This window comes from Benincasa hispida, chromosome 7 (genome assembly GCF_027475165.1).
Source record: "Benincasa hispida cultivar pf3 chromosome 7, pf3_genome.v1.1, whole genome shotgun sequence".
NCBI lineage: Eukaryota > Viridiplantae > Streptophyta > Magnoliopsida > Cucurbitales > Cucurbitaceae > Benincasa > Benincasa hispida.
This window is the reverse complement of record NC_143484.1, coordinates 49,536,925-49,564,789: the sequence shown is the minus strand read 5'-3', so window position 1 is coordinate 49,564,789 and position 27,865 is coordinate 49,536,925. Positions and strand designations below refer to the sequence as shown.

At 31.8% G+C, this 27,865-nt stretch overlaps 2 protein-coding genes across 2 annotated transcripts; both read right to left on the bottom strand.

Annotated features, from left to right (window-relative positions):
* Positions 1 to 6,385: 6,385 nt before the first annotated feature.
* On the bottom strand, positions 6,386 to 7,383 carry LOC120082027 (C2H2 and C2HC zinc fingers superfamily protein). Its single transcript, XM_039037237.2, has one exon. It carries the CDS (start codon positions 7,241 to 7,243, stop codon positions 6,575 to 6,577), a length of 669 nt encoding a protein of 222 aa, XP_038893165.2. The 5' UTR covers positions 7,244 to 7,383; the 3' UTR covers positions 6,386 to 6,574.
* Positions 7,384 to 16,151: 8,768 nt separating this feature from the next.
* On the bottom strand, positions 16,152 to 21,072 carry ARG1 (Chaperone DnaJ-domain superfamily protein). Its single transcript, XM_039035395.2, has 11 exons — positions 20,325 to 21,072; positions 19,716 to 19,839; positions 18,956 to 19,038; positions 18,764 to 18,875; positions 18,578 to 18,682; positions 18,341 to 18,391; positions 17,543 to 17,632; positions 17,276 to 17,384; positions 17,006 to 17,154; positions 16,868 to 16,921; positions 16,152 to 16,739 (listed from the first exon to the last, which is right to left on the bottom strand). Exons 1-11 carry the CDS (start codon positions 20,453 to 20,455, stop codon positions 16,518 to 16,520), a joined length of 1,230 nt encoding a protein of 409 aa, XP_038891323.1. The 5' UTR covers positions 20,456 to 21,072; the 3' UTR covers positions 16,152 to 16,517.
* Between the last annotated feature and the right edge of the window lie 6,793 nt (positions 21,073 to 27,865).

Below are 27,865 nucleotides of genomic sequence, written 5' to 3'. Positions count from 1 at the left end.
AACCAAAATCAAAATCTAATATTTGTTTTGTTATTGTTTTGAATATAGATATTTTTATCATTATTATTGTTATTGAATATATATATATATTAATTTTGTTATTATTATTCTTATTGAATATACATATTTTATGATTGAAAGTTTTCTTTGATTGTTTTGCACCAGTAGTTGGAGGAAAAATTATGGTGCATTGTTGAACTTTGAAATTGAGTTGAAAATGTTATGATGCACTTTGATCACAACAAGTTTAACTTTAGAGTACAAGGGTCGTGGTAATGTAGGTGTATATATCTTTCACGAGAAATAGGACATGGACGGAATGTTTGGAGATTTAGAAAGTCTAAAGGGTAGGAATAATTAATAAATTTAGGGCATATGAAGTGTTTTATTGGAGATCACAATGTCATTATTTTGGTGGAAAGGTATGTTGAGGTGGTTGAATTAATGCTTAGTTAATTTTATTATTTGATTTGAATGTTGTGAGGTAGTTGACAAGTGGTATACCTATATCAAAATGGGTTATGTTTGATATAAATTATATTTCATGGAGGTCGTGTATACATAAGTCAAATCATCTATTAAAGGCTATTTAAAATTTTAAATTCTCCGAACGAACTTGGAATTATTTATTAAATTAATCAAAATTCATGCTTAATAAAGGCTTTGTACTTTATCCTATAATACAAGTTATTGTTTTGGATTACAAGTTGGTTAGAAAAGATTTATTTTTAAGGATGAATAAAGAATGGATTAAAATAAGGAATAAGTTATCAGTGGGGTATAGAGAAGGAGTATCCCAATTTTTAGATGTGGTAAAGTTTGATGTTAATGATTTCGGACGAATAAGATGTCCATGCAAGAAATTTATAAATTCAATTTAGGAAAATTAGATATCGTGGAACGAAATCTATTAACATATGGAATATCTCCTTCATACTATGAATGGGTATATCATGGAGAGCCACTAATCTTATCTAGAGGTTTTGAAAGTCATACCACTCATTCAATACACAATAATGTTGAAGTAGATAGCATAGAGAGTAATGTTGTCAAAGAAAATGAGATGTTCAATCTTATAAACGATCTATAAGTTCCAATTGAAAACGAAGATGTAAATGAAGAAGGGATTGAGAATAAAGTTTCCTCTAATGGTCAAGAAAGAGATACCACAAACTTATTCGAGGATTTAATGACCAAAGCACGTAATGAACTATACCCTAGTTGTTCGTAATTTTTGTCCTTGAAATTTTTAAAGTTGATGCATATCAAAGTTCTCAATGGTTGGAGTAACAAATCATTTGACATGTTGCTGGAATTGTTAAGCAGTGTTTCCAACTGGCACACCACTATACCTACTTTCTTTATGAAGCTAAGCGAAAACTACGTGATTTAGGCTTAGGTTATAAGTTTATTCATGCGTGCAAATATGATTGTGTGTTGTATCGAAAAGAATTTGCAGATTTGCAACAATGCCCATTTGTGGTGAGTCTCGGTACAAAGTTAATGATGGCAAGGGTAAAAAAATACCACATAAGGTATTGCGTCATTTTGCATTGATACGATATTAACACGATCATTCGCATCAAAAGAAGGCACTTCTGAGGGTTCTATAGTAGAAGCATATTGAAATAAGTTTATGAACATTGAAACAATTTGTACGGTTAGTTACAGTTGGATGTATCCTATTGAAACCAAAATGGTGGGTCCAGTTAGTTACAGTTGGATGTATCCTATTGAAATAAGTTTACGAATATTGAAACAATTTGTACAGAACAAAGCACATCCTGAGGGTTCTATAGTAGAAGCATATCTAATGAATGAATCATGGAACTTATGCTCGCGATATCTAAGTGGGATTGAAACGAGACTCAATAGAGATTAACGAAATGATGATAACATTCCCGATCATGAGATATTTGGTGAATTTGAATTATTTAGATAGAGGGTACGACCATTAAGGGCGTCAACTTTATGAACACTACCAATGGAGGAAAAGCTATCGCACATTGGTACATTCTCAATAGTTGTACAGAAATAACAGATTATTGCAAGTCAATTTCAAACTTTATAAATTTCTAAGTTCTAGGATAAATTCTTTGATATAACTTTCAAATGATCAATTTTCTAGGAAACGCTTGAAGTTAATTTGTCGTGAAGCTCAAAGCGCCTCTGACTTATATATAAGACATCAACACAAATTTTTCGATTGGTTCAAATCTCAGGTATACATAGTATTGGAAATTGAGAGATGATTCATTTTTTGTACTCATTTTTAATGTATAATTAATTATCTACAACGGTGCGAAAGAGAAGATATCTACGATGATTTCTTTTTTCACTTGCAATGGGATCTTCGTTTGAGGTGCACCCTTACAATGAATGAATTGTTAATGAGGTACAGTTTCACACTGTAGAATGTGATAATCGTCGAGCTACACAAAATAGTGGAGTCCTAGTGACCAGGAGATCAGTGGGAACGAAAGTGTGGATAACAATTTCTACAGTGTTTTAGACGAATTACAAATTAAAAAAAATTTAAAAGCCAATATTCAACCAATGAAGGAACTCCCCACGTATATTTTAGCATGTCGGGAGTTTTCCTAACTCCCGAAAAATAATACAGGTCATCGGGAGTTCTAGAACATACAAAATATCCTCCAAAACTCACTTCAAACACATACAAACTACACAATCATTCTCCAAATTACATTCAAGGGGTTTAACCAAGAACAAAATCAAGCTTACAATGGAGTCACATAAAAGAATATAATTAAGCTTACAATGGAGTCACAACCATTCTTCAAACACATAAAAACTTTCAACCATTCTCTAAATTACATTTTAAATACATAATAAACTCAAATATAATATGAAACAATATCAAATGACATAATAATTGTAAATACCCGTTAATGGTAATGGATTCTACTACGAATTCGATAGTTTCAAGTACAAATCCGGCGACGGCGACGGCGGCGGAAATGGTGCTCGGTAGCTGCGACTTCTGGTAGCCTATGAAGATCTGCGAGAGTGAGGCTGAGAGATACGACAAATGAGGATAAAGAAACATAATAGAGAGAGATGAGGAAGAAAACTCACCTGTGACTGTGATGTGCGGTGAACGGAAGGCTACCGGAGGCGTGTTGATGGTATTGGCAATAAACGGAAGAGAGAGAGAGAAGAAACAAACCTTGACAGACGGCGATGAAGCTTTGGGTTGGAAGAAGAAAGAAACCAAACCCTAAAGAATGATGTGGCAAATGAAGAAGAAAAGGAATTGGGGAAAAGATTTACGATTTGCGACTATGGCTCGAATCGTCACATCATGCGACTACGTATGATTTCATAGCATACCTTATAATGCCATTATGTCCTGCCCAATTAATTGGGCTTGCGACAAAGGCAAAAAGAGTCGCAATTTGCAACCAATTGAAGTTTAGTCGCAATCTGGGCCAACGACTTTTCCCACGTTTCATTGCATAGTGCGACGCAAATGGCAATAGTCGCACCTTACTATGCAACTGTTACTTTTTAGTCGCATGAGTTGTGCGACGAACAGGATTTATAGTTGCAAGTTTGCAACTTTTTATGTATTCGTCGCAACCTTTGCGATGAAAAATGCATTTTGTCCCTAGAGATGCAACGATGTAGTTTTAGTCACTAGCATTTCATCGCTAAATGGTAGATTTCTTGTAGTGATAACTTATATATAAAAAAAAATGTGTACAAAAATTACGTTGGAAATGTGATCAAAATCCCACATCGATTAGATAAAGAGATGATCATAGATATATAAAGGACAATTATCTCCATTTAATATGAAGTTTTTGATTTGAGATCAAAATAAATTCATGAGAGTTTACGAGGGTCGGTGCCCCTAATAAATTACAATATTGCTTGTAACTTATTTTGAATATGAGTTTTGTTTTGGTTGTCTTTTTTAAAAATATATATATATATATGGCTTTTGTTTTGTGGAGTGGCTTATGGTTTATCTAATAATTCTCTCGCAGCATGCACAATCTTATTCTTTGGCTGGCAGCCAACTTGTGAATTAAATGATTGAACAATGAGCTTAATTATCGGAGACACCGAAAGATTTGCCTTTTTTTTCCTCTTTCTTTCTTGGAGCTTGGGAAATGTCTCTCTCACTAACTTTTGTTTGTAAAGGCTTAAACCTTACAAATCACTCAAATTTTCGTAAGGTATTGACTATAAAAAAATAAAAATAATAAAAACTTAGCCAGTTTAATGCTTAATTCTTAATGTCCATAGAATATGAGTATTTAAGTAACCCTTCTCCAATATTAACAACAATACAACATTAGACAAAAATAAAATAAAATGAAAAAAAATTATCTTTTTAGTCCCAAATTTTGAAGAATATGTGTATTTGGTCCCTGATTTTTAAAATATACCTTTTTAACTCTCAAATTTATAAGAATAGACCCATTTAATCCATGAAGTTTTCATAATGTACCTTTTTAAGTCCATGAATTTTTAAAATATGTTTAGAAGTTCCTTGAAGTATTTTTTGTTTGATTTTTTAAAAATAAATATACGATATTTAAAATTAGAAAAAAAGATTTTAGGGAGGATGTGATTTTTAAAAGTTATTCTTCTAATTTAAAATGTCATATAATTATTTTAAATAATAGTATAAAATTATTTTATGGACTTTTTCAACATATTTTTAAAAAGTCAAGAGACTATAAACGTAACTTTTGAAAACTTAGAGATTAAATGGGTCTATTTTTATAAACCTGAGGATTAAAATGATACAATTTTAAAATTGAGAGACCAAATACACATATTCTTCCAATCTTATTTCTCAATAAAATTTAATGCATCAATTCATCGAATATCTAAATTCAAAACATTAGAAGTAAATGTGATACTACAAGAATTTGAGCATAGACACAGAAGTTTATATATTCTCATAATTAGGTTAGACTACCGATTCAATTAAACCTAAAAATCGAAGTTTTTTTTTTATATTCAATTATTATAGTGTACTTAATGGAGTGGTGAACTCATTAAAAAGTTTTACTTAATAAATAAATAAAATGCAGCAATTATATAAGGTTTTGGTATTTATTTTGGTATACAAATTACCACGCAATCACCCCAATCTCATAATTATTACGATATTGACCAAGTTACCTCATTGTAGGGACAATAACACCTTATAGTTGTAGGTAGGTGAAAAAAACTCTACTTTTTCCTAGATTTATGAGTTCCTTTTTTATAATTTATCATATAAATTTTTTCTATTTTCTTTTCATATACTGTCCTATTTTTCTAGTCTCTTGATTATTATATTTAATTAATACATAGAGAGACACTTATTGGACTTTTAAGCTAACAAAATAAATATTGCAAAGTTGAAATACATATACATTTAAAATTGTGTTATCAAATCAATTCCCAATTAATTAGAGCTAGTTTCCTATCCTATGTATATATAAATACCTTCCTATTTTTGGGGTTATGTGGTAAGGTTTTTGGTTGACTATGAGCTTAATTTACTGAAATTAAATATAAAGCCAATATTTAACTTAATTTAACTCATAGTATACTATATCACTTAGAGATTTCTTCTTTATACTTTTGATTATCTTACAACATTAATAAAATGATTTCACGATTATGACTAATACCAATTCTAGGGTTTTATTTGTCAATTTCTTTTAAAAAAGAAATCTTTTGCGTGAGAAACTGAATTATATAAAGACTAAACAAACAAAATATAAACAACATGTTTAATATACAAAATAATAAGTACATTTAAATAACCAATAGATAAACGCATAAACCTATGAACATTTTTCTATTCTTGTAATTTAATGTTTCTAGAATAATGCTTTTAAATGTATGCATCTCGTTTTTAATACACTAGATTATTCCCTGTCGGTGAAAATATTTTCTCAATATTTGGAAATATATATATAAATATATATATCCAATATAGGCACTACAATCTAGTAGCCCCTTAATAATGTAAGTTTAAAGTTTGTGTATCTAATAACAAAAATTATACTAATTAGAGTAGATTTAGCTCGATGATAATTGAATTAATTTTTTTTTTTTATAAAGATTAGATCGTTGGATCTCTTGTACCAGTAGTTATTATATAAAAAGAATTTATATTAATTTATTATGGACATGGTTTCGATTAAAAGATGGTAAAGTTTAAAATTAACAATTATCGGGTAACCACGTTTAGAAGTCATTTAAAATAATTTGTTTGTAGTCAATTGTTCAATAATTGCACATAAATCGATAATTTTTTTGAAAAAAGGAGGAGAGAAAAAAATGATTATGGAGTGGTTGTAGGGTTGAAATTAATCATCGACATTTCACATCGGAGGAATGAACAAATGTGTTTTGGGTTTCGAGAGAGATCGATCTGATTAATAATAATAGTAATAATAATAATAAATAAATAAAAGAAAAAAGAAGAATGTACAAGATTCCAAGGGTTTTTGAAAAATTTTGCATACACAAAAAACGTAGGAAAAAAAATTAAATCAACCGAGTCGAGTTCCGAGTTTGGAGCGAGTCATGGCGGTTTTCATGGCGCCGCCGGAGCCAATCTCAAATGCAAATCCAACCCAATTCCGTCATCAAAACCCGATCCATTTTCCCCCTTGCTGAATCTCTTCAACGAAACTCCTTCCACTTGAGTCCCCATCGTGAATGCCATCGAATTCCCTACACCACCGCCGTACGACGACAACATCGCCGCCGTCCCTCCACCGCCGGACGTCGGAAAGACACACCCATGTGACGACACGTGGATCGGCGGCGGTCCAGTACGAGGCATGTAGACCCAGGAAGAGGAGGGAGTTCCGGCGGTGGCTGGGTTAGGGAGGAGGAATTGGCCGGGAGGAGCGGCTGTGGCGAGAAGGTGAGGCGGAGGAGCAAAGGCGGAGATAATTGGGTTTCTAACATAAGCAACGGCGGCGTTACGAGTGGCTTGTAATTGAGCACGTTTAAGTTGCTGCCTTTCTTTTTTATGGGCGTTTTGGTGGCCGCCGAGGGCTTGTGAATTGGCAAATTCACGGCAACAATATTGACACTCGTATTTCCGGTCGGCAGAAGGGGTAAAAACGCCGGATTCCGATGACCCAGTTGGGGTTTTGGCGGCGGAATCATCATCTTCTAATTCTTCTCTTACATCAAAGCCAAAGAGTTTTAATTTGAAAGGTGTTGTGTTTGATTTGGCTTGGAAATCAGCCATATGTGTTTAATTTTGGGCCCAAAAAAAACAGAGAGAAAGTAAATAGTGGAAAATGAAGGGGGGGAATGTGTAAGAACTTAGAATGCATGAAGGGTTTATTTATAAAGGACAAGAATCTAGGTTAATTGTGAAAATTGATGAGTACAAGGTAGAGAAAAAGCTAAGATTATTGGTACAATTTTTAATTAAAAAAAAAAAAAAGAAAAAGAAGGATGTAAAGGGAATTGACAAATTTATATATATATATATGGGAAAAAAAAAAGAAAAAAGAGAATGGGAGTTGTTTTGTCCCATAGATCGGCGACTCTTTTTCTTTTTTTTCCTGTGTATTGGTTTTCTTTGTTTGTCATGTAATGGAAGGTTTCAATGCCTAAATATATTGCCCTTTTGACAACTCCAATAACTATAACAATAAATCTCTAATATAATCCATCATTTTTCACATTTTTTTTATGCTCCAATTATTGAGGCTTTTAATTCTAATTCTATAGTCTTATTTTCGTTAAATTGCACTAAATCCTAATTCTATAGTCTTATTTTTGTTAAATTGCACTAAATCAACGTATTTCGAGAATTTAACAACATGGCACATCTTTTTCTTAATATATATGTCATATCCTGTCGAATTATATATATATTTATCTTAATATTTTTAAGATGGTTAGAAACAGGCAAATTTACACTTTTCTCTTATTTTTAACTTAGTTCTTAAGTTTTGATACAAACAATAACTCATTTAGATGTGTAAATACTAAACATATATTTCTTCCTTTAATTGTAAATTAAAATTAAAAAAAAAAGTGAGTTGATTGCGAAGTATAAGGCATTATTCCTTTATCCTTAAAAATAGTTAATTGTTGATATCAAAATTTGATCAATAGTAAATTTGTAGAATGGAGAACACACTCTGTTTGAAAAAAAAGAGAACAATACATCGATGTGGCGTTAAGCCACACACAATAACAAGAGTATTGTGTGTTCGTTTTCCCTTGTTTATAAAGAAAATTAGTTTCATAACATGGAAGATTGAGGTAGATTAATATTCTTCCAAGATTCTTATCAGGGTATATTCTCGACCTTTATGGATCTAATGTCATGTATTTAAATTAGTTTCACAATAACAAGAATATTTTACCACAATAAAGGTCAAATATTTGAATTTTCATCCTAACATTATTGAACTAAAAAAATGTCATGTATTTAATATGGTGATAATACAATTGATTTGTGAGATTTAACTAAACTATACAAACAAAACTAAAATCTTCAAAACCATAGAAACCAAATCTAAACTTTTGTAACTACAAGGGATCAAATCGAAGCTATGCAACAAAAAATAAATAAATAAATAAACCATATTTTTTTATTCAATAACACGTAGAGGTGAGAGATCACTTGGACGTTTAAACTTTTGATATATTTTTTATTCAATAACATGTAGAGGTGAGAGATCACTCGGACGTTTAAACTTTTGATTGAAGATGTTGAGATATACTCAAATTAATTATTAGACGAGATTTGTGACTTAGCCCACATAAATAATTAGTGATTAATTATTCAAAATCTGTTGGGAAGAAATTAAATAAAGTAACCTTAAATTTTGTGAAATTAAAAATTATAATCCTTTTTTGGGGCCATATGGTCGTGTCTTATATTAATATGCCGTCCTATTTTAGTAATGTATGTATATGGAATGTGTGTGGCATAGGGAAGAGATCCAAGAATGCATGTGAACGATAGGATTAAAAAAAATTAATTAATTATATGTATAATTGAATAATTTGTTTAATTAATTTGTCCACTGTAGGCATCTGAGAGCCACCTTGATTATTTTTTCCCCACTTTTATTATGCAGTGATTATTCAAATCAATTAAAAGAAGCATATAGTCCAATACAACACTAATTATTCAGTTTCATTCCCAAAACTTAAGTTAATTCATTAATGGAGACTAATTAACTAAAGCAGCCGATTAGTCAACCTAACCCATGACCCATCACTGAAAAAGACACCCAACACTTGTTTGCTTCCTCTAATTTATGTTCCATTTTGGTACTTAGTATTGATTATTTTTTTAATTTTATCATTAATAATTTTAATTTTTTTCATTTCTCTTTAATTATTTATGTACTGCACTAACTTTTCACATTACTTGTTTTATAAGACAATATAAAATATTATATTATGACAGCTCTTATTTTCCAAAAATAATATATGATTTCTCAGAAAAAGAAAATTCCTCTGTATATTATAAAATGTTACATAATGATATAAATGTTCTTTCACCAACCTTCTTTGAAAAAGCCAGTTGAGGAACTCGATGCATTGAATAACCTCTGGGTTAGAAATAATCGATACCATACAAATTACTTTATTATTTTATATGATCTATTTGGAAGTAAACTCTCACAATTTGATTGATAATTTTGTACCATTAAATGTTTGAGTGGAAAATTGTAATAATATTTTCAATTTGTATTTGTGATTAAATTAGAAACATGCAAAATTTAAAATTAACATTCATGAATTATTATGAAGTGATCATTGTGGCAACTTCATTGAATAATTTTTTCTTTTTTCTCGTATGTATTGAACATGTAACATATCCACATACATGCACACAAAAGAAAAAAAAATCATTTTAGACATGACAATATGTAAGGACATATATCCTTTAACATAGTGGTTGACGCGTAAATCAAGTATGTACGGAGTTAGTTCGGGATGGTCCCCTCCCAACGACCTACAAGACATAGATCTTTCAATGGTGTGGTTCTTTGTCCAACACGCTCTATTGTATAAGCCAATACTGAGAATGAAGTAGTGTCGAGTTAAGCACAATAAAGTTACATGTAACTTGATTTGGAGATTGGATTCCCATATTTATACTAGTCTCATTGGGTCAGTGAATGTGAAGAGAAATGAAGTTGGGATCCTTATCTCAGTTTGTTAGCTTGCTCGAAATCTTATTACTTGTTGGGTTATTCAATCTTTTCTAGGCCCAATTAATCAAGATCAACACTGAGATGGTGAAGAAACGGTTGAGAAGAGCTTTGTTAAATCCTCAATGTTAGATACTCAATACTCAATGGAAATTTCCTTCTATCTTCGATGAGTTTCTATTATTCGCTCAATGGAACTCAGAGAGTGTTGATCATTACTCGATTCTAGTCGATGAGTATTAATCTTTACTCGAAGCAATTCAGAGATGAAAACTCTTGACTCGATGCTGCTAGATAGAAGAAATTCGATACTCGTTCCAACTCGATACTTTGATAACGACATGATTTTATAACAAGATTGTATTTTTCGTGATTTGCAGAAAGATTGATGTCGATCGAAAGAAGATAAAGAGAAGAAGAAGAAACACACAGGATTACGTGGTTCGACCAATAAGTCTACGTCCACGGGAAGATTTACTATCTTTTTCTCTTGAAGATTGCTTACCGTTTATTGTAGTTTACAAAAAGTAGAAAGAACAGAAAAACTCTTAATTTTGTGTTCTGATCAATGATATTTATAACACATATCAACTGACGTTTCAAGATGAGGCTAGTTATAAAACTAAACTAGTTGAATAGGTATTTGAGTCACGATTTTTTTTTTTTTTTTTTACATTACTATTTTGGGTTGTCTTTGAATTTCACTAAACACCATGGTCAACCGAAGCTTCAAATTTTCTTATTAAAGATGCACAACACTAATGGTCCCATCAGGTTTATCAACCTTTTACATTGTATAATTTTTCTTTTTCTCAAGAGTAAAGAAAATTTTAGTTTATTTTACTTGTAACATTCACGACCACTCAAAAAAAAAAAAAAAACATTTTGGACATGACAATGTAAGGACATATTTCCTTCAACATAGATAGCAAAGGGTTTGATGGGTTTGTTGAAAGACAAACTTCATATCTCTAGAAAAGAAAATTCAATCATTATATTATATAGATAGATATTATTTTAGATATAGAAAATTAGAAAGAAAAAAAAAAGTAATGTAATGATGAATAATATCCAAAGAAGATTTGAAGCATAGATATAGAGATGAAATAGAATAATATATATGTGTTGAAAGAGAGGGATGTAAGATTTTGTTTTAGTTGGTTATGTATAGGTATATATATATAAAGAATATAGGTATATGAATAAGATGGAAGATTGTATGTAATCCAAGTGGAACATAATTAGAAAAATATATAGAAAGTGGGAATAGGTTAATAATAATAAAGAGAGAGAGAGAAGAGATAGAAATAGAATGTAGTAGAGTAGCTTAATCAAGACTTTTAAGATTAGTGAAATTATTGGGTTAATTAAATATGTTGGGTTTTTGGGGTATCTTTTGAATGAAAGAGAAATAAAAAAGAGGGGTTGTGTTTGTGAAATGAATTATTGTATATAGGATGTTTGCGTGATTGACGTTAAAACCTATTATTAATCTCCAAAGCTATATTTGCTTTTCTTTACTTTTAAGAGGAGACAGATCTCTTCGAATCTTACTAACTACCATTTATTGATGTTTGGAAGAGAGAGAATTGGCATTTTAAAGAGAAAATAAATAAATAAAAAATTTGTTAGTTCAAAAGCTCTTCCAAAGTCTCTTGATCATAACTTCAAACATGACCCACTTTTGTCTCCAATTCTCTGTATTTATGTGTCAAATTTTCCCATCAAACAAAGAGACACATATCTCAATTTGGGTTTAATAATCCCTCAACTCTGCTGTTTACCACTTTTATATATACATGATATCATGGGGGGTGCTACTTTAAACCAATTTCTTTCATATTTATATAGTAGTAGGTAGTTGATAAAGATGGTTTCATTGTCTCACTCCTTCATTCAAAGTGGGTCCCAACATGCCTCATAGATTTAGGTCACCACTCTGTTCATTAAGACACATAACGAGTTTTTCTATATTTTGATATTCTTTCGGGAATACATGGAGTAATGAAAAGGGTATAATTTCAAATGATTGTGTTGTGTGAATTTTGGAAAGGCTTGGAGATTGGACCACACTCCACGTCCATGGCTTTGTTTTGGCTCAAAAACAGAGAAGGAGAAGTGATGTACTTGGCTGACATTATCTTATATTCTTATATACATGGGGGGCTGTGTCCCATTTGCTACTTCTTCCCATGTCAATGCTGATTCACTATTGTTTTTCTTTTTCTCAAGTGTATTCTTAATCAATACCCTTTCAATTCTTTATGGTCTTTGCTCTTTATAACACCCATCAAATTTTATGTACTCTAAGCTAGGAAAGGAAAGGAAAGCTATTCAGTATTTAAATACATGTGAAGATATATAGTATTTAACATTGTGGTCGAAAACTTTAAATCAATTTAGAGCTTCGACTTACTAAATTCTATTATGAATTCTTTGGTAGGAACAACAATTTTCTACATATTTTTACGGTGGTATGATATTGTCTACTTTTGGTATAAACTCTAATGGATTTATTTTTTTGTTTTGTCTCCGTTGGAATGCTTTGAATTTGTTATCTGACGCTTCAAATGACCAAGTATGAGAGTTTCATCTGTTTTCGTATTTATCGTATCTATATTATTTACATTTTTTACCCTAGGATTTAAAAGAGTGCACTAGTAACCTTTCTAATCCTAGAAGTGCCTTTAATATGATATTATTCTCTTTAATAATAAATTGTTCTCTCTACCCTAGACATAGTTAACAATACACTGTCAGCAAACCTACCTCTAGACGTAGTTAACAGTACACTATCAGTGAAACACATATATATCTGTGTCAATTCTCTATTGTTTATGTTTTTCTGCTTATTTTTATTTTTTGATTTCATGGCAGTATCCATCTGTGGTTGAGCTTTCAGACAAGCATGCAACATGCTCGAATGTAATTCGAGTGGATGACTACTTCGTAGTTGAGTTTGTGCGCTCAAGTGTAATTCAAAGATCATATGGCTATTTGAAGGAATGCTCGGTGATTCTTTGTTCGAAAAAAGGATTGTTGAGAATGCGATTAAAGTTCGACATTGACAAAAGAAGGGGATAATCATGAGTATATAAAGAAGAACAACTATTTCTAATAGTATGAAAGCCACGAGAGTATTTACTCAATATAAACAATATCATACAATTGGAAAAATATTTAGAAGTCTATTATCCTAACAACCATAGATAATCTTTTATCAATAGAGATAGTTATCTTCACTTATATATTCATGAAAATGAGCGAATTTTGAAAGTTTAGTTGTAATTTTTTGTTCAAACATTTTTCTCATTAGTAAAGTTGCTCCTAACAACATGATTTCACACCTATATGCAACATATACATATATATTTTTTTTCTTCTTTAGTTTAATTTGAAGGTGGGATGTGATGTTAGAAAGATCCATATATATTTTGTCAAACATCAAGTAAGTTATAAGGGTATGAAATAAGAAAAGAGGATTCCAAGTTGGGCACTAAAATTTCTCCATTGATTCAGGTTTTGGCATGTGAGAGGAAGCATCCAATATAATTGAGAATTTTTAGGTACATCTCTTCAGACAAAATTAAAGCTTGGCAAGAAGCCCCTCACAACTCAAACACATTTAGACTTGTGTGTTTCAAAACATTTATTTTATTCAGTTTTGTCCCCACTTTCTCACTTCTTTTTTCAATATACAACACAAACCTTAGTGGGAGGTGAGACCATTATCCAATAAATCATATACTTGTTTCTTTCTTTCTTTCTTTTTTTTTTTTTTCTTTTTATTTTCCAACCTTGTAAATTGATTTAAATAAACATGTGCTGATGTCTTTTTAAAGAAAATGGGATCTATTATATATATATATATATTTGCTCTCTTTCCCTCTCTCTTGTTAAAAATATTGTAATGTAATGGGTTTCCACCCATCTAATTAATGCACTAAACAACACTTGTAATTTTCTTAAAAGCTTAATCATCATACTTTTCTTTTCTCTTGCTTTGCTTTGTTGTTGATTAAGATGCCAATATTATCATATAAGATTTCCCAAATCACATGTATGACCCACCATGTTGTGCTTATCAATGAAATTTATCCAATCAATCAATATAATTGCAACTAAAAGATTATAAAACAATCCCTATTTTAGTATCATATATTAATCAAAATTACACCACCCATTAACTTTCTAATCATCTTTAGTTTGTTTCCTTTTGCAAACCATTGCTTTTGGAAGGGTCTAAAAATGACTTCTTTTTTTTTTTTTTTTTTTTTTTGTGGATAAAGCAAAGAGTACCCAATATCCAAACAATGTGGGTGACTCATTTGAACCCCTCCATGCTTGCCAAGTGACACTCTTCTTTTTTAATTATTTTTATAAAGCTTGAGTGGACTTTAGGCTCTAAACCATATGTAATGTCTAATACCATTATTTAATCTTGTGCATAATTTAATAATCCTACACTAATCTAATTTGAAACCAACTAAGATGAGTGTGCTGGATAAAATTTTTAAGAGCAAAACTAATTATTTTAAAGTGCACTGATATGTTTTTAGAATTTAAAACAAACACTTCTTTACATTGCCATTGTCACACAGATTACTAGAAAAAGTTGAAAAACATTTTTTATTAATTAAATTAGGCAGTGTTTTACATATAAGATTCTTGGTAGTATGGAGGATATTTATAATTAAATAAGATACATTTGGTCATATGAATAAAACAAGGTTTTGAAGATTTTAAAATCATAATTGAAATGATACACGAAAATGTAATGGAAAATTGAGAATTAGTCAATCAATAAGACAAAAACAATCTGATTCCTTTTTATTCATAGCAAGGCACGTTGAAAGCCAAACACTGCACAACCACATAACCATATAATGTGCCACGAAAAGTTTCAATTATTTAAAAAAATCTATCACTCATATCACATATTCCATTTTTGTAAGGTTCCAATAATGGATGCCTATGAATCAATATCTAGAGACTTAATTTGATCTTAATTTCAATACATATAAATACAGATGCTCATTAATAATTTCAAAGTCGTTTAATTAGTAATTTCAATCTCATTCCTTGTTGTATCCGAAATATAAATTTTCATTACATATGAACAATTTAGAGTGAAAAAAGGCAAAGTCAAATATTATTATTCTAAAATGATCCATCAAAATTATTAAGAGATATGGTTGAATCCATAAAAAGATCCTAGAAATATACCATATAGAAAGCAAGAAGACCTTAAATAATACGAGTGTTCCATTGCCATTGAATCAAACTATATTATATTTGATAAAAATGTGCACTAAACCAATAACTTTCATCCAATGGAACTCAACCATTTCAGAAATAGTGTGTAGTCAAAGCTTCACAAAAAGAATAATAAAATAGAGAAAGATGGGTGCTTTCTTCAATAACCCAATAAGGTTACCTTTGTGAGAGAGACAGTTGACCTTTAAACAGTGAATATCCTTCAGTATTTCTTATTTTAAAACAAACTGACCTTCAAAATACCTTATTTCCTGGGAGAATTTGTCCCAAAGAAAAATCCAAGTACATGGAGAAATGATGATAACCATAAAACCTCTTCTTAGATTCTGCTAAGATTGAGACAAATTTCCAGCTCCAATTATTGGAACAACTTTGTTCCCTTAGTATTGTTGCATTGCACGTGTGTCCCTGTTCATCAACACATCTTCAACTTACATCATTGTCTGAGAATTCTGTTTAGGGTACCCTACCAAGTCTTTAAAATATAAGCCCCACCAAAAGTGACCTGTTTTGGTGTTATATTTGCTAAAGATATGATAGCCAAATTTCCTACTTTAGGCCTGTTTGAAATTGCTTTCAAAGTGCTTAAAAAAGTGTTTTTAAGTACTTAAAAAACCATTCCAAACATGCCTCAGATCACTCTAATTAATTATCTCAGCAGCAACAGCAACACAAAGTATCAAAGAAAAGTCCAGCAACAACCAGTGGATACCATGGTGGGATTCAAATTAATAGAAAATTGTATATTATACACTCGAGTTTTCTTCACAAACCAAATAAACAAATTTATTACCACTAAAGAAACTAATAAATATACCTCTACTAGAAAATTTTTGAGAACTGAGCAAGTCACTCAATACACTCATAAACAGAATGGCATGAATACACAATTTTTCTAATATAGCTCTTCTTCAAAAACCCATATCGTAGATACAGTAAACAGTATTATCAGGCAACTCACAAGAAACAAAGCGGCTTGATGGGCACCCAATTGCTTAATGTTTGCCCACCAAAACTTCCCAGAGAGAAGCAAAATTTGAAATGCCCCATGTAATCTCAACCGAGCTTTCTGTCTGACCCTTTGAGATTAAGATTAAACCATTTCTTCTTGGTAGGTTTGTCCTTTCCATCTAAGCCCCCATCTTCTCCGGCAGTGTAAACTTTTGAATCATCAACTTTTCCATTACTTAAGCTACTGGCAATATCATTATGGTTTGCTGGTCCGGAAACCGTGAAAGAAGAGTGAATGCTATCTCTCTTTTTTAGAAGTTCATCGACCTGCAATGAAGAAAATTACGATAAAACAGCGCTATGCAAATAAGACATAGAGTTGCATCACTTGCATTCAAAACTAGAAGAAAAGCTAAGACAACTACGAAGTATCAGATTGAGAAAAGAATGCATACAGATTGTTTTTCCTGACTGTATCGGTTTGTAACTTCTTGAAAGTGTGCAAGTGCCTACAAAGTAGGAAGTTGACCTTCAGACGAACATATCAGAAAAAAGATAATTTCCATATATCTAGACAATGCCAGAGTTAATACCTTCCTATATTCAGTTTCAAATTGCCGCAACTCATTTCTCTTTCTTAAAATTTGAGCTTCAATTTCTTTGAGCTTCTCTGTCGTATCTTCATATGATTTTGCACAAAGTGCCTCAATTGTGTAGGTTGCAGACTTGAAGAAGTTATCGCCTGAACAATCACGCAGGATGACCACAAATTATTGTGACAAATACTAATTTAGATACTAAGTTCAAAGAAAAGGTCAATTAATCAAGTTCAAAGAAAACACCAATTAATCAACAGCTTATACCATAGACAGCAAATATATGCGTTCCAGCTTTCAGTTCTGAAACCTCACAAGGTTGAAGGCCTTCCAACCTCTTGAAAAAAGCAGCCTCAGGGTCCTTGGCCATTGCTAACTGCACTACCATGCATATTAATCAGCCATCACAAGAGAGCAAACTTCTGAACTCGTGACAGAACATCCAATCAGATCCGACCATAAAAAATTTGAAAAGAACAATTTAATAATAATACATGGATGATCTAATGACTAAAATATTTGGCATCAACATACCGCATTCACAGTTGAATCCATCCTGTATACTTGAAAATGTAGAAAATACATTCCAACAGATGAAACCTTGCCATTTTTCTCACTATCCTCCTGTTCATGAAGATACGCAATATTTGTTGCGAAGAGATTAGTCAATCCCACAAGTATATAAATGGATTACAACTGAAAATTAAAAGTTGATGCATGTCCAAAGGGGCTTTTATGATAAAGTCATTACCATTTATACAAACAATACTTTACAGCAGTGGTTCCTAAAGTAGAACCATGTTATAACTAGGACGCGAAGAAAAACTTATCAGCCACCCCAAGAAATTAAAACTTCATTTTAAAATGTCTCCATGACCAGTCCATTGCATTATAAAGAGTTGGGAAAAAATCAACTTTACTAAGCAAAAATCAAATAGGTGGAAGCATCAGCTCTCACCTTCACTCCAACCAATCCAAACCGATTTTTGCCCCTACCAAATATTCTTACCACTTTTAGGAAGCCCAGTAACTCACAGCGTATATAGGGAATATACAAAAGCTGGCACGTTATAAGCATCTAAAAACTGCAGTATATAACAGATAAACCACTTTCCTTGACATCCAATTTCTGCATTGATGATTCCATCAAACCATTGTTATTTCCTCAGCGTTTAGTATATTTTAACTAATTCCTCAAGTTCTTACTACCCATCGTTCAACATTCATCTTTCAGAAAATACATATGAAACAATAAATAAAAAAAATAATAATAATGAGAACCAATGCCAGAAACTCAGACACAAGAGCATCAGAGATATTAGTGCACAATACCTGTAAGGCTAAACCATAACCACCATTGGCATCTTGCTCAAAGTATAGCAGCTGAAAATTAAAGATTGCACTTGTTAGAACTACACCAAAAAGAGCAATTCACCACACAGAATTCAACAAAAAAGAGATCACAGGTTATAATTTCAAGAAAAAGCAGCAAGCCAAAATGCATATCTTCCCCATACACCCAAAAACAAAAAAACAATGATTTAATATATATACACACATAAAAAAGACCTTAAGTTTGCTTTGAGCAGTGGAAGTAACTCTGACAACAATGCCTGCCGCAGCCTGTTGATCATTGATTGTTACACCAAAGAAGTGAGCACACTGTTTATCTACCTGCAGTGAAGCATTGCATAAGTGAAGGGAATTTAAGGGAAAGAGCAAGCTTCGTCATTATAAGAAGAACTATATAAGCACCTTCCCACTGACTGATGTTCCAATAGGAAGAGGTCTGATGGTAACAGTTCCATTTAGAGCTTCTTCGAGTACATTGGCTGATATCGTAGTCTTAATGGGGACACCCAACTTGCTATAAACAGACAAACTTAAGATAGATTAGAGAGATTGCAGATTAGAGGAACCTCAAGTACCAAAAACAATATATATTACCTGAACAAAGCTGCAAACATGGTATTAACGGTGCCCAAATTGGATAAGTCAATTTCCATGTCCATACCATCCACATCAAGAGCCTGGAAGGATATTTTAGAAGTACATGAGGATGTAACCTTTTTCGGAAGATGATGAGTTTCATTTGCATCCATTGAAGCTTTGAAACATCAACAGCACAAAAGTAAAATAAATAAACAAACAACATAATTAACTCAGTATCACAGAATTCCTCCAAAATTGTTTAGATTTTTTCTACATCTATCTATGAAATTAAATAGGACTGAAGGGTTTTTCTTTTTTTTTTTTTTTTTTTGTGGTGTTGGGGGGGGCGCGGAGCGGACAACACTTCATTAGGCAAAACTCAAAAGATAGAGAATACTGTTAAATGAAGCTTCAGTTAACAATTGAGAAAATTAAAGACTTGTGGTTGTATATTGAGATCATGTGATGATAATAACCTTTGCACAGTAGTCCATTTACGTTTTCATTCCATTTACAATTCTACTCTGCTCGCTTATTAAAATGCCTAAGGTGACTTTACACATATCATGCTCTACTTGTAATTGTTCCCATCTCTTTGGAGGCTATAATTGCCCAGTACAAAGCTACAAGCAAACCTACATAGAAGAAGTTGTTTACACAACGAACAAAAATGCATTCTATCCTTGGATATATAATTGTCTGTTACAAATAGAAAAAAGCAATGTCCACGTTGAGAAGAATAAAGTAGGAAGAAAAGAAAGATTGAGAAAAAAACCTCAAATCCTGCAGTGTCATACTGCCTTCTCTTCTCTGGATCAGATAAAATGTTGTAAGAATAAGCAACCTCCTTGAACAATTCTGAAGCCTCAGGATTCCCTACATTTTTATCAGGATGATACCTGCCCATCATGTGAATTGAAAATCAGAACATAAACAACAGATCATCAACAAGCTATATTTGATGATGTTATTAGTCTAGACAATGTGGATAGATCATAGATGTTAATTATCAGAAAACTCCTTTATGGCCCCTTCATCCCCACGCTAACATCATAATTCACAAGCTCTAGCAACTAACTAAACCAGAACAAACTAAAATGGCATTCAAATATTGAATTCACCACTTTAGTACAGAAAGTAAAATGAGAACCAGAAACGGTAGATGACCCTAAATATAACTCTACGCATATCAGTCGATTGAAATGACAAAAGGCGGAAATTATATTAATCCTGAATACGAATGGAGCGTGGCCATTTGACCTGGGTTAGCACTGTATAAGCAGTAATCAGCAATCACACCTGAATTTGAACTTCACATACCATATTCCACATTTTTAAAAGAACAGAAAATGTTTCCATAGAACGTGAATTGCGTAAAACTTACTTGAGCGCGAGTTTCCTATAAGCAGTCTTAATTTCCTGATCTGTAGAATCTCTGGATACAGATAATACCTCATATGGGTCTCGTCGAAGAGCCGGGGTTGAAGGTCCTTCCGTCTTTGAACTCGTCCTCATCTCACTCCCTCACTCTGAATTCCCAACTAACAAATGCTATGAATGAATCAACAGAAAGCCCACTTCCAAAATCATATGATATCCACGTACATACCCAAAACCTCGACAAAATTCGCACGATTTGAGAAGCTGACTGGATCGCTCTTCCTTGGGATAAAATCAACAAAAAGGAAGGATAAACAGAGGAGTAGGATCGTCTTCTTAACTGAAATATCGGGTGATTTAAAACTGAAAGCAAATTTGGGAGTTGAAGAAAAACAGGAATTGAGAAAAAGGAGAGGTCTTTGAATCTTGGCACTCGTTCTTTAACTCTGTTTTCTTTGCTTCGTCGATGGATTGGCTTCTACTTTTTCGTCGACCCTTCTTCGAAAAGAAAAGAAAACAGGGAAATTTTTCAAATTTCGGCTCACAAATTTTGTAAATTTTAGTTTTTTTTTTTTTTTTTTCTTTTTTCTTTTCGAAACGGTCCACCGTCTGTCAGTCGTCAGGGCTACCCTTTTCCTTTGCTTTCGCTTGTCGTACCTTTCTTTCTTTTTGTTCTTTTTTTTTTTCCTCTCACTTTCATTTTTCTATTTTTTTTTTTTTTTTCCATTTGAAATAAGCTTATTATATTGAATGATGATCCATTATTGCTCTATTGAGTTATATAGTTGCCTATGACCCAACTCTAACTCAAGTTGTTGCAATCCTGACTGTCTCATCATAATTTTTAGATACAAATCCTATAATTAATTATTTTATTTTATATCTATTTTATATACATATTTAACATACTCCTCCCTTCTTTCTTCCTACATCCAAGAACTATTGTCACATTGTGGCGGTCTCATAAAATAATTTATCTAATTCAACTAGTTTTTTTTTCTTTTTTTTTTATTAAATACTAATTAATGTCCCATGAATAAGAATTTAGTTTTTAATTTTAAAATTTTTCAAATTTATTATATCTAAAAACATGATAGGATGATTCATCACTTGAAATACGAATGTTAAAGAAAAGCATTATAACAACAAAATACCAACAACAAGAAAATTAGTAAAAGCACACAAAAATTGGTAACTCAGTCCGAGGATAAACTGTTGGGGTTGATGCCCTAAATCTCGTGTGTCTTGTAATTTGTATTTGTAAAGTACAAATAATTTATTTATTTAATAAAATCTAAGGTGTTTTATTTGATATTTAGTAGCATTAACCCACAAAGCCAATAAATTAACATCTGAGGTTATCTTTTGTAGCTTAAACATGTATGTATCTACATACAAGTGGATCATGTTTAAGTCATAAGCTAAATGGTTTGTAGTAGAGGAATAAGATTGGGTACCTTATCTTGATAACATTACGAATATGGTCTGCTTTGTAGATATTATAATTGTTGTAAAGTATTACAAACGATCTAATCCTGACTATTCATGTAAAGACATGTGAGTGGAGGTGTTTTATACAAAGGGGTTTGTTTAAAATCGAACCACGAAATGAATAGTCTCATTATATAACACCATTAATAATAAATACTTACATTTTACTCGGATGACCATAGATGACATGACCTGAAACTTGAGTGAGTTGTGAACTCCTACCTATGAATGCGGTCTTTTGATTTGCATGGGTGAGAGTGACCAGATCGTCAACTCAATAAATCTACGATTTTAGGGATTTGTCTAATTAGGGAGCTGGGAACACAGCTACGCAAAAGGAAATTCACTCCTTTCCTAATATCGGGGTAAGTAGATAGATTGTTCCCTTAAGACTGATTCCAAGGCTTAAACAATGTGGTGTCATACCCTCTCTTGGCCCGAGAGGGGTTTGGTCATAGTTGGACTATGACTTATTGTTCATTAGAGGGATCAGCAGTACTTAACAAGTTAGATGTAACTATAAGGGCAAAACGGTAATTTTGGCCCAGTTGTACTTACGAACAAATTATGAAGGGTCATCGTGCTGTTAATTGGTTATATCCAATGGACACAGAAATATATTTATAGTGTGAAAAGTATATTTGTCGATCTATAGTGGAGTGATCTGAATCTTAAGTAATTTAATTAAAGAAGTTTAATTAAGTACCATTGGAGCTTCAATCTACAGGTTCATAAGGTTTCATCTGTAGCTCAATTGGGATTATTGAAAATTAATTTTGGATTAATTTGAATTGTTCAAATTAATTGAGGGAATTAAGAATATATGATATAATTAATTTAAATTAATTCTATGTGACATAATTAATATAATGTATTTGATACATTATAATACAAAGTTTATTTTGGGAGAATAAATATTTGAATATGATTTAAATATTATTTATATAGATTAGATTCATATAATTAAATTTAATATAAATTTGATTTATATTAAATATCATAAATTATTGAGAGATTTTTAAATTATAGGTTATATTATATTATGATATAATATAAACCATAGATTACAAATGTTATATTAGATATGACATTTAATATAATGTATATTATATGATAAATTGGTTATCATATAATTATATTATGTTATTATTAAATTAAAAATGTTTTAGTTTAATTTTAAAATAAAATTGAATGTAACTCCCTCCACATATCTCTCATTCTATTGTGGGAAGTCAAAGAAATTGGGTTGGTTTTTCTGGATAGTATGTGTTCAACACAAAAGGTCTTCCCCGCAAAATTTATTCTCTAAAAAAACAAAATTCTCTCCCTCATTCCAAAATCATCACAACCCACAAAACTCCTATAACCCTAAGGAGAATACAAAGGGAAATCTTGTGGTGGTGGCCATTTTGGTTTTTTGTTTGCGAACGTTCATGGGGAGGAGATCGTGAAGGGTAAGTGTGACTAAACCCTAATTTCTTCTATAATATTTTTCTTAACATGTTGTAATTAGTCGATATACATATTTTTCTTTATTCTCTATAATTTTGTATTATATGAAATTAAAATTGGGGTCAATCCCCGTTTCCGCATTGGATCTCACAGTCCTTTAGTTGATATCAGTGTTTTTGCTCCCAATTTTATTTTTTCAAAATTAAAATTCAGTTTATGGTGGGATGCAACTGAATTTATGGATATTTTCGGGATTGGTCGGTAGCTTTATTGCTTTCTTTACAAATTTGATTTGTAAGAGTCTGGTGTTTTTGGCATAATTGTTGCAATCGAGTCTGTATTTTTTTATGTTTTGTGTCATTAGTGAGTTTTTCGGTGATTTTCTAGTGAATACGAGGCCTAAATTAGAGAAGAATTGGAGGAAAACGGCACTATACAGTAGGTGACTGTACAGTAGTGTTGCAACGCTGCGAAGAGACAAACAAAGATTTTTTTCGTAGCATTACAACGCTCTGAGATGGAAAAAATGGTGTGATTCGCACCCGATTCGGTTCGTGGTTCAGCTAGTTCACGTCCGGTTCGCTTGGTTCGAACGATTCGCGGCTCGGTTCGATTTTTTTTTTGTCCGGTTCAAGTAGCTCTCTTGTTGTAATAGTTAGTTTTTAATTAATTAAATTAATATAAATATTATATTAATTTAATTAATGGATTAGGAGTCTATTCCCGGTCCATAAATTATTCTTTAATTTATGCATTTAGTGTTTGTTTATTTTATTACTATATGTCATAATGTATGCCATATAGTAAAATTCCACATAAGTTATGCATTAATCATGCATCATGAATATTATAACTGTTATAATATAGTTGCATGATTTATCTCATAGCATGCTTATGCATCATATAATATCATATAATAGAAGCGTTATAATATATATTTGCATGTATAATAACATTGTCATGCATCATTTATATTATAAGAGTTATAATATATAGTTGGATGTATGTTTGAATGTTATTTTTTTATTTCATTACTTTAGTATATAATTATTATGTATGTTAAGTAATGAAATGGAGATTGCATAAAGCATGATACTACTTTAGGTAATTTTATAAATGTTATAATTTTACTAAATATGTCATGAATTGCAATGTATGGCTTTAATTTATTTCATTTATTTTATAATTGTTATAATTAAATGAAATTAAAAATTAAAATCAATAATTCAGAATTGCATGCAGGTTAATTTCATTTTTAAATAGTTTAAAATATGACTCACATAGACCTAAGTTTATAATATTTCTAATATTATTAGAAATTAGTTTAACTTTTTTAATCATTTTAATAGGATTAAATTAGTTTTACTAACAGATTAAAATTGTAGCAAATGTATCTATAAGAGACCTTTATCTAAGGCTAGTTCTATCTAGGCCGGGTATTTAAGCTGACGGAAACGGAACATCCCTACCTAGGAACTGACTTGGAAGGTGAATTAAAGAGATTTATTACGAGCATGCAATTTTTTATTAAAGTTTATTAAAATATTTAATGAACATTAATTAAAATTGTTTAACTATCCAAAGTAAGTGTTACTTTTGGGTAAATTTAAACAATCACTTAGTAAAAATAATTAGTCGTATTTTTCTAAGTTAAATTAACCCAGGTAAAACAATCAGTGGAAGGAAAATCGAGTATATGATACTTCATTTTTCCTTTTCACGTTTCTCCTTCATAGTTCACATTGTGAGACCTATACTCAGCCTCGAAGCACCTTTGCTTGTATTCCCCTATGGGTGGTATTTATATAGGTCAATACCAAGGTGAATGGAGAAAATGTTTATAGTAAGTGGGAATGGGACGTGTGTCAACACATCCCACGGTCTCTTCATTAGTTTGTAGTAAATTTTTATGCTCGGTCTCAAGACACCTTTGTTTGTGTCCCCCTACGAATGACATTTGCATGACTCTTCACTCAAACTCCAAAATGGATAGGGTTGCCTTAGTTTTTTTTCCAAATCGGTTTTTCCCTACAATTGGCTCATTAGGGTGGAACTCCAGAATCTAAAATGAGAAGTTACACTTACAAAAAAAAAAATGTTAAGCTAGTTAACAATTTCTAGACCAAACAATGGTGACTGATAAGAGGAACAAGAAGTTGTTTTGTATATTGGTTGAGATGGTCTCATTTTAGTGAAGGGGTACTTGATCCCCTACGGTGGCTTTTACCCTGTCTCACTGAAACATTATTGCAAAATAGATGTCACATAGGGTGCATTAAATTATTTTGCTAAATTTGATTGGTTTTTCAAAATGGGTAATGCATGGAATACTAATATAAATAAATTGTATGTTTCAGAAATTTTTCAATATGACTTTCATAACATTAAATATGCTCGCCGCCGACAAATTAACTGGCGATAATTGAATTTATGTCAGAAGAGTTGTTAGAGACATCTGCATTAACAAGTGGGAGAGAACTGGAATCTTCCTCTTCCGCTGGAGTGGAATCAGTTAAGTCTTCACCATCATCAATTACAACATTAATTGACTTCATCACACATCAAGTTCATTTATTATAAACACGATATGCTCAACTATTTGTAGAATATAAAAAAAAATGTCTTCTTCTGATTTAGAATCTCATTTTCGTCTGGCTTCCCTATCAACCATAATATAACAAGTACTACCAAATATATGGAAGTATTTAACATTTGGTTTCCTACCTCTTCATATAAATTTTCTAGATCATGCTTGAGGAACCGGGACATAAAACAACACGATTGTAAATATGACAAGCTATATTTAGAGCCTCTGCCTAAAAATAAAAAGGCAGATGTTTACATGTAACATTACTCGAGCCATCTCCTGTAAAGTCTGATTTTTCCTTTCCGCAACCTCGTTTTGTTGGGGAGTGATTGAAGCTGAAAATTCTTGATGAATCCCAACAATATTACAAAAGGCAGCAAAATAAGAGTGTTCAAACTCCCTTCCCGGATCACTTCTGATTCGAATCACATTTATCTCTTTCTCACGTTATAACTAGAGACAAAGAGTTTGAAAAGCAGCAAATGCATTTGGTTTTTTACGAAGAAACTGAACCCAGGTATATCAGGAGAAGTCATCAACAACAACTAAAATATATCGTTTACCTCTTAGACTTTCTGATTGCATAGGACCCATAAGGTCCAGGTGAAGAAGTTCCAATATCCATGTAGAACATGTGTGAGACAACTGTTTATGAGGAGAGTGAGCGTGGGTTCCTTATTGACAATTTTCACAAACAATTTCAGTCGTCATAGGCAAAGATGGAAGATCAGATATAGCATTTTTAGCTAGTGCTTTTTGGATTGTCTTCATGCTCACATGACCGAGGCATTTATGCCAAAGTCTTGCTATATCTTGTCGAGAAATATGAAAAACCTGCGAGACATTCAAGATTCCATATATAATAGTTATTAGATGGCCGAGTGGATATCATACCAAGACCTTTGACATTGTTAGTGATAACACACTGATCTTTTGTAAAGCTTACATTCAGACCCTGATCACATAATTGGTTGATGCTAATAAGATTGGCAATGAGCCCTTCAACCAACTTTACATCATTCAAAGATGGTAGTCCTGCAAAATTTAGTTTGCCTTTTCCAATGATCTTTTCCCTGAAGCACCATGCAAAAGTGACTTTTCCCGAGTTGACGGGTTTGATATCATATAGATAATTCTTGTCATCAACCATGTGAGGAGAGCTCCTACTATCAAAATACTAATCTCTTTTAGCTGAAGATCTGAGGGAAGTCAAAACAAAATTGCACCTATTTAGAATATTCTTTACTCTCCGTACCTATTTTACTTTCAACTTTCTTTGAAAAATATTTTGCGAAAAGTGAGAAACCTTTCTAAAGTAGCCAAATCTGTTAAGACATTTTAATAGTCGATAGCAAAATGGATGTGTATGGCCCACTCTTCTACAGTAGTGACAGACCCATCTTGATTTGTAAACACTATCAACTTTCGGCGTTGAATTTTTGTATGAGGTACCTATAAAGCCATAAGACTTTGGACTCTGAGCTTTAACAAACTCAATCTTTTGCTTCCTTTGTACAAAAACTATAGATTCTGAAGATTATCACCTCTTGAGAAGCCTAACCCAGAATTATCACAGCTGATTTTTCCTTTGTCAAAATTTTCTCCAGTGACTCAGTACTAATATTCAACATTTGAACATTTTTACAAACAAATATTTTTTAGTTCTAACTTGGTTAAGTTCACACTTCAAATGTGTAACAGCAATCATAAGTTTGTGATTGTCGGCCATCAGTTTCTCAATTCTTTCCTTCTAAACATCAAGGACTTTTTGATCATCCTGCTATTTAAGAAAAAGAGCTTGATAGAAAGGATTCGTAGACCCATGTGTGGTCGCATCGTGAACATTCTCTGCATACACATAATATTCAAAAATCTCATAAGATGAAGTGTCAGATGAGATGTGATTAACACAAGTCTTGACATCTTGCTCAGAGTCAGTGTTGTCTTTAGACTCATCATTGGATAGAGTTAAAACATAGATTTTACCCTACTTCTTCAAATAAATTAGGACATTC

Bases quoted from the DNA above. Each gene is read 5' to 3' on its own strand.
- LOC120082027 (XM_039037237.2), bottom strand. From the start codon at position 7,243: ATGGCTGATTTCCAAGCCAAATCAAACACAACACCTTTCAAATTAAAA.
- ARG1 (XM_039035395.2), bottom strand. From the start codon at position 20,455: ATGAGGACGAGTTCAAAGACGGAAGGACCTTCAACCCCGGCTCTTCGA. The intron at 19,840-20,324 runs GTAAGTTTTACG...CATGATGGGCAG, and splicing joins TATAGGAAACTCGCGCTCAA to GTATCATCCTGATAAAAATG. The intron at 17,155-17,275 runs GTATAAGCTGTT...GTGATTGTTCAG, and splicing joins GCATATATTTGCTGTCTATG to GCGATAACTTCTTCAAGTCT.